The sequence below is a fragment of the Austrofundulus limnaeus genome, unplaced genomic scaffold (genome assembly GCF_001266775.1).
Source record: "Austrofundulus limnaeus strain Quisiro unplaced genomic scaffold, Austrofundulus_limnaeus-1.0 Scaffold188, whole genome shotgun sequence".
Lineage (NCBI taxonomy): Eukaryota > Metazoa > Chordata > Actinopteri > Cyprinodontiformes > Rivulidae > Austrofundulus > Austrofundulus limnaeus.
In genome coordinates this window covers 649,710-657,707 of record NW_013952590.1, presented here as the reverse complement: position 1 = coordinate 657,707, position 7,998 = coordinate 649,710, and the positions used below count along the sequence as shown (strand labels likewise).

Sequence of the window (7,998 nt, the reverse complement as noted above, 5' to 3'; positions counted from 1 at the left end):
AAGAATCTGAATATTTGACTTTAGTTTTAGTAATGACCGTGCACTTCAAGGCATGTGTAGGTCAGTGTATCTTTTGGTCATCCAGTTTTCATTTTGGAAACGGGTATTAAAAAACAAGAAACGAGCGGTTATTTGATTTTTGTTTTAAAACACTGAAATAAAAATTAAAATACAACACGTTTCTCATGTCAAAAAGGGATAAACAAAATTTTAAAAATGATTTGAATTTCATTTGCTGTTTCAGATAGCAAAAAAGAAAAATACTTTAAGACAAACAGAAAAAGGCTTATTTATTTGTATTATATGACTATCAATTCCCCCACCASAGGGGGCGCTCGCCTGGCAGCTCTGCAAAATGAAACACTGATTTCTGTAAATAAAAGGCTGAAACACAGAGAMAWATGTCCATAAATGAGTTGTATGATGACTGTCGCTCTGTGACTGAAGACTTTGCAGAGGTAATTCATGTGGTTTTTGGACAAATAAGTCTCTTTTACTGAATACATGCCGGCTACTGCCTCCACTTCACCTCCATTTCTCTCAATAAAAAGCAAAATAAGACAAATTACTGTAACTCTAAAATAATCTGTTTCACCACCAGAAGGGGTGTCTGCAATAGCAAAGTTATTCGATAAACATCCTATTACAAATAAAAAGCGTTGATACTGACTTCGGTATCAAATATATTTGCCAAGTATTTATTTGGTATCAGATCGATATCAGAGTGGTAGTACGGCCCACCCCTCACTGAAAGGAACACTCCAAGGAAGTGAACTGACAGAAAAAAGAACAGATTTAGTCAAAACTCAGGAGGGGAAAAATATTTCTGTTCACAGAAATACAGCTGCAACACACTAATAAAATGAAAGTTGTCTTATTTTCCTTTTGAAACTCAAGTCATTCAAAAAAAAATTGTTATCCTTTTTGACACTAAGAAGGAGAAACGCATTGTATTTTAATATTTATTTCAGTGATTTAAAACAAAAATCAAATAACCGCTCGTTTCTTGTTTTTAAATGAAAATCCAAACCAACCAAAAGATYCACTGACCCATGTACAACAGAGAAGGAACATGCCAACATGAGAATATATCATGTAATATACAACATACAGTATGTACATCATTGTTACTGCATCAGCTTCTTGGTTACTTCTTGAAATTCTGTTCATTTGCTTATATTGGACTGAAATGTAAATTTTTTACAACAATCTAATCAGTCCTTCAAAAAAAAAGTTGTGTCTTTCATGTTATGTTTTAACCTGTGGTGCACTGAACCCAACCAGATGGTTCAGAATGTCGGAACAAGTCTATATTTTTATTTAGTTGAAAACGTCTGAAACTGTAAAAGCGACACAAAGCTGTCGACTGTTGTGAGAGTTGTGACCTTTGGCAGCAGGAACACACACAGGTGCAACAGTTCTCCCCTTCATGCTCCTCCTTCCCCATCTTCTCTGCCCCGCCCGTCATCATACCACAGTCTCGGAGCTCGACCCCTTTCCCGTGAAGAAGTCCCAGAAATTGGAGGCCTTGCTCTCCTCCTGCGGCGCCTGCCTCACCCAGATGCTGCTGCTGCTGCTCTCGGTGGAGCCGCTCAGGCTGGAGCAGCTCCCTGCGCCGCCGCCGCCTCCACCTCCACCTCCACCTCCACCCAAACTGAAGCTCAGGGCGGAGCCCAGCGTGACCCGGCGGTCCTGGGAGTGGGCGTCCTGATCGTGGAGTCTGGAGGAGGAAGAGGAGGGCTGGGCCAGGCTGAGCAGGTTGTGGTGGGAGTGGAAGTGACGCAAGTGGTGGATGGATTTCCTCGGATGTGCCTCACCTGGAAGAAGAAGAACCAGAGTAGGGTAAAAATAACAGCACTTTATAAATCAATACCCACTTCTCATCTTTGGTCAAATTATACATTTAATTAGAGAAAAGAAGGAGTTTTAAACTACTGTAATACTGCTGAGATTTTGTTGGTATGGAAGTACATTAGTCTCAAAAATATTCAAGCGCACTCAACACAATTTGCACCAGTTCATGGATCAGCTCACAAGTGAATGTTACTTTTGAGTCTTTTTTAAATTATTTTTACTGCTGCGGAGTCACACCTGTAATGCTGCGTTCAAGGCCAACAAAAAGCTGGGGCATATGTATGGAGCTAAACTGGGGCCATAAAGTTTGTTAAAAATAAAAAAACTAAATTTCTGAAACTAAAAAAAATCTGACAAGAAGTTAAAACCTACTTGTCAGATTCTCAGGCTTTTTTCAGTTTCAGAGTTTTTTCTATTTATTTATTTATTTATTTATTTATTTATTTATTTATTTATTTATTTATTTATTTATTTATTTATTTATTCATTCATTTWYWSATTCMTGGCCCTGTGGGGGTGGGGCATCATGGGGCAGGAGGTATGGAATCATGGCTGACAGTTCAACAATGCAGCTGGATTAAGTAGACAAAGTAATACTTATAATCTGAAATTGAAAAATCCCTAGAATCTGACAAGTAGTTTGACTTTTTTTTGTTTCAAAATATTAAAATTTTAAACAAACTTCATGGCCCCAGTACATCTGAGCCTTACCAAATTTACTGGGTAATTGGGAAGAGACTTAAATTAGCCTTATAATAAAATATACGCTTACATTAACATTACTGGGTTCTAATAATGTTACCTTTTTGTGGAATGTACAGCTGAAAAAAAACAACCTAAAACAAGTAGGTTGAGAATTTATCAGTCCACAAAATTACCATTTTCTTGTGGAAAAACTACCAAAAAGTATAATTTCTTGTACTTTTGGTGTGGACTGTACAACTGAAATAAACCACTCAAAATATTAGTTTGTTCAATTACAAAAACTACTGGAAACATTTACCAGAGTTCCTCTGCTAAAACTACTGATAAATAAATTTTCCAGTAATTTTTTTTTATTATTTACTTCAGCCATACATTCCATAAAACAACAATTTTGGAACCTTGTATCTTCAATATAGTTTTATTACAAGAGTCCTAAGCTAATAAGTCAGAAACAAGTTGTTTCCAATAACCCAGTAAATGTGGTGATGCTCAGATGTCCCAGCTTTTCACCAGCCTTGAATGCAGCATTACATGTAGTAATCTACGGATGTAAGAGCATCTCAGAAGTCACATTCACAGCTGTGCAAATCYTGTTGCTCAGTTGAATCTTTTTGAGATGAATTTATCTCCATACGTCGGTGCCTGAAGTATGAGCTGGGGGTGTCTTTCAGCTACTACCACACTCAAGTTTTAGCTCCATATCGGACTGAGTTRAAGTCATTTTTATGTTTGTCAAAGTTAATTAGCAGGTGTTCTGAGGCTTAGTTTTCAATCTTCATATGAACAGCTTTCGCGAAAACACCTGATTTTATTGTTTCAACCTTGTGTCACTGCAGAAATGTTGTTTTAGTTAGTGTAATTTCTTTGCCTGAGTGGAAAATCTTTAAAATAGTTGTAGTGTTTCTATAATGATGACGATATTCATAGAAATTGTGCAGTTTTAATGGAATATTTTGTGAAAAAAAAAAAGTAAAAACTTGTTTTTGGAAAAGTTTGCTCAAAATTTAGAGGACCGCTGTAGATGTTGGATTTCCAGGCAGTAGATGCACTGAAACCTGTTAAAGCCAGGTGGTGCTGTTGCCTCATTTTTTTATTCCTTCAACCCCAACATGGTCTGTTTAATAATAATAATGGGGGGGTGGGAAAAGACTTGGATTAGCTAGAAAGAATCCACAGTGGCGTTTTATCACTGAAATCTTTGATTTCCGTTTTAAGATTTGCAGTCAAACTGAGCGATTCAGCTGCCCAGTTTGAGTTTTCCAGAACAAAGCAGAGAAGTTTTATGGGGRAAAATTCATGTGAAGGAGAGCAACAACAGTCTGTCAGACACAACTGACAAAGCTTTACATTTCTATCTATTATTTCCCACTACAATTAGTTTTCACCAAAATGTTCTAAAGAATGTCACAATACTAGTTTTAAAACTAATACATGAATAAAGCTTAATTTGGTAGTGGTGTCATGTTATATCGTCCAGTGGAACAGTATCTGTGTATGTTTGCATTCTCAACAAGTTTTATTTGAGTCACTAACAGGACTCCAACAGTCCCAAACCAGTGAGATACTGGCATTTGTAACCATCTGGAAAACCTGCAGACCCAAAAACCAAAGGTTTTGGACCACCTGTCCAAAGGTTTCCTTATTTAAATAAGTTAAGTAAATGTTAATATATCTTGAAAGAATTTTCTGCACCTTCATTTTGTGTCTAGTACTTTTCAGAAGATTCACTCCTAAATCAGGGGTCTGAAACCAGTGGCTGTGGTCCCACATGAGGCTCTTTGGTCCCTCTGGAGCAGCTCTTTTGACGGCTTTGAACAAAACTAACATGAAGCTTTATTTTTTATTTTTTATACCCACAACAGAAATGGCTAGTTTTAGCAGTTTTTCTGTAAATTTGTGGGCAAATGTGTGATCAATAATACTAAGAAGTAAAACATGTTGATTAGATCATGCTAGTAGCACGTTAGCCACTTCAGTAATCCAACTTCCAGCCTAAAAGTAAGATTTTTCTCCCAAATCCACCAGGTTAACCCTTTGATACTAGACTACATAAGAATTAAAAATAAAAAAATATGCCTGCATAGCTCAGTTTTAGTTTGTATTAAAAGGAACCCCAACTAATTGTGACATCATTATCTGATGAAACATTTACTGATAAACTGTAAAACAAAGACTAAAAATACTGATTAGTTTTTATAAATGTAAACAAATACAAGTAAATGTTGATCAAATAATGTCTAATGTTACAACAAGCCGGGGTTCCCTTTAAATTTGTTATGAGCTGTATACAATATTTTTCTTGTTTACATGAATATGATCTTTTATTCTAAAGTGTAATAATAATAATAAATGTTAATATTCACTATATATTTGTAGTTTTAAAATTTTGCCTCCACAGGCTGAAAAGGCCCCCCATTYAACAAACTCTAAATGGCCCACRGACCAGCAGYTGATTACAGTTGTAGCACATTTTGTGGCTCGGGACACATTTTATTAGTGTCTAAACTCTTTAGGTTGTTAAGAAGAGAAAAGTGAGTACCGTATCTGGCCTCCTGACGTTTTCTGTTCTGGTTTAGTTTGAGGACGTTGAGGAAGACCTCGCTGCTCAGGCTGCCCTCTCTACCCTGGCCGTTCGGAGGATAAACGGGCGACGGCGGTTCCAGCGGGGACAGACTTCCGCTGGAGGCCCCCACTGAGTCTAAAGACGCCCCAGTGTCCCGCCGGCCCCCCGCCTCACTGCTGGTTTCCACGGTCAGGTGACTCCCACTGAGGAGGAGCAGAAACAGAAGATCAGGGCTTTGGTGACACGGATCAGCAGATCTGACGGCGCCTGCTTTACCTGAGTTTCCTCCGCAGCAGGTAGTCGATGACGTCTGGATCCGTCTGGATCAGACTCATCAGGACTTCCTGCTGAAGCTCAGCAGAAACCTTCGGGAACACGAGGAACTCGTAAACCAGCTGAATTAATTAGAATATCTTRAAATTGTAAACTTTCAGAATAAAAGCCTGACTGGTGTGAGAGAAATGACAAGTGTTTTTTTTCCTGGTACCGTGAAGAGCCTCCTGTAGTTCTGGATGAGCACCAGCGTGACGCTGATGATGGCCGTGCTATCCTCGATGCCCATTGCGTGAGGACTCACGTCGCCACCTCGTTCCCTCTGGAGCAGGTTCGGGCCGAAGATCACGGCCAGGTTGGCGGCTGTCATCTTGTTACCAGGAATCTGATGATGAAGATGAGATGATGAGGTAAAATTCAGTTCAGGAAGCTAAACGCCTTCATCAAAATCTACCTTTAACGTCTCTGTAAACAAAAGGTTGGATTTCAGACTAAATCAAAAACGACATACTGTAATACTGTGATACACTGCCATTTTATATACGATATTCAGTGTACAAAAGCACAATTTTTCCAAAAAACATCTTTGTGTTTCTTGTTTCTGATAGGATCCTACACCCTGCCCACTTTCTAGCAGAGGTTTAAAGTAACTAAGTACATTTATTTTATTACAGTACTTCAGTACGTTTTTTTTTGAGGATTTGTAATTTTACCAAATTTTTAATATCTACTTTTACTTTTATTTCTTTATATTTTAAAGCTAAAAATACTAATTTTACTTCTTTACTTTAAAATGTAACTTGTTACAAAATTAAATATGTTCAAACTCATCATTAAAGTAGATGTTTATGTACCGTAAAACAAATGAAGTGTTGAATTTACTGAACAAAGTCAATTTCTGTTCATGTAATTTTACTTTTAGTTAGTTGTTTTTTTCAAGTACTTTTTACTTTTACTTAGTTGTGTTTTTTCAAGTACTTTAAAGACCTCTGGTTTCTAGATTTGTTTTCATTTACACGGAAATACAGAAAAGAACCAGAAAACACTGTAGTAAATATGCCAGGCCTGTGTGTGGCGCTGTAACACAAAAATACATCAGAAACAGCAAACATGTGGAGCGCACACAGAAAGCTCACAAGTTGGGAGCGAAAAATAAACACGGTAAGAATAAGGGAATGCATTTGGGGTTGTAAATTAGATTATAGGTGGGGATTTAGCATCATAATTTTCAAATGGTTATGTTTTAGCTGTAAACGCCAAAATGTTTCAAGATTTATTTAAATTCTGGAACAAGCAGAGCTGTAGAGAAGCGTGGAGGCCCACCTCCTCATCGTTGGTCCCTATGCTGTCCTGGGCGAAGCTCTGCACGGTTTGCAGCATGGAGAGGAGGCGCAGCAGGGTGTCGCAGTTGCAGGGCGGGAGCAGGTAGAGGAGGTGCTGCAGGTACTGCAGCTGCTCGGCTCCTCTCAGCACTGCRGGGAACGAAGAGGAGCGTTAGAACCTGACGGGGGGCCACCACGTGAACCTTAAATCCTTCAGCAGGCGCAGATCAGTTTGGACGCGTACAGTTGGCGTGCAGGAAGGCAGGGTACAGCTCCCGGGGCAGCAGGGGGTCCGGCATGTCCCTCAGGAACTCTTTAAGCAGCGCCGCCACGTCATGAACGCTGTGCTCCTCGTCCAGCTGCACGTCCACCCCCATGTCGAAGTCCTCTCGCAGCTACGACGCCAACACACAACCAAGACGACAAACAAAACCCAAACGTCAGAAAGAAAGAATCAGTTTCACAAAAACAAAAGTTCCGGTGAGGGGGGTCACAGAAGGGCCACGTTCCCCACAAAGGGCTTGATTTTTAAATAACAGGATGTCACACTTCATCAGCTGAAGATTATTTTTATTTTCCAGCATGGAGGGATGGGAAAGGCTGGAGAGTGAATCAGAGGACAGATGTCATTGATGACCACAGCACACTGGTGTTTTAGGTAAACAAATTTCCAAAATAAAAACCTAAAATAAAAAAGTAATGACAATAATTTATCAAATTCCTGTTTCTCTGAAAGAAACAAACATGATCAGGATGAAGTCCCTATTCCCTATTTTTTTAAAAATACACTAAACTGGGGGAATATATATAAATACATATTTACTTTCATTAACATAAATACAAATTAAAAATGTCACAAAGACATTTTCATTTAGCTCACATTCCGAGTGTAAAATCTTAGTTATTGCACAAAATGCACAACTCTAAGGGACTGATTTATCAAGAATTAGTAAGTGTAAAACTATGCACAAATTTTTGGACTTTTTGAAGTGCTCGTATATTGGAAGTATATTAAGCCAAAGATGGATGCCTGGAGTTTCTTGTGTTTGGGGAGGTTTTCAGTATCACTCCAGTTGTTCTTTAGAGAGGTCTTTTAATGGGAGACATCTTTTCCTCTATGAATCTTCCTTCAAATGCAGCCTGTTTTACAACATTTGCACGCTGGCAATATTAGCAGTTTATGTGATTGTGTTTTTCTTTGAACTCTTTAAAGGGCCAATATTATGTGTTTCTCAGGCATATATTTCAATACTATACCATAATAAAGTATCTGTGTCACCT

General features: G+C 38.5%; 1 protein-coding gene across 2 annotated transcripts in view; it reads right to left on the bottom strand.

The window, feature by feature from the left end:
• Positions 1 to 954: 954 nt before the first annotated feature.
• Positions 955 to 7,998, bottom strand: part of arhgap36 (Rho GTPase activating protein 36) — a 95,265-nt gene continuing 88,221 nt past the window's right edge. For both annotated transcript variants that reach the window (XM_014018261.1, XM_014018262.1), the window contains exons 7-12: positions 6,962 to 7,112; positions 6,719 to 6,867; positions 5,610 to 5,780; positions 5,399 to 5,487; positions 5,099 to 5,325; positions 955 to 1,817 (exon numbers count right to left, since the gene is read on the bottom strand). In XM_014018261.1, the coding sequence (XP_013873715.1) occupies positions 1,468 to 1,817; positions 5,099 to 5,325; positions 5,399 to 5,487; positions 5,610 to 5,780; positions 6,719 to 6,867; positions 6,962 to 7,112 (1,137 nt within the window). In that variant the 3' untranslated portion in view covers positions 955 to 1,467. The remainder of the gene's footprint in view (positions 1,818 to 5,098; positions 5,326 to 5,398; positions 5,488 to 5,609; positions 5,781 to 6,718; positions 6,868 to 6,961; positions 7,113 to 7,998) is intronic.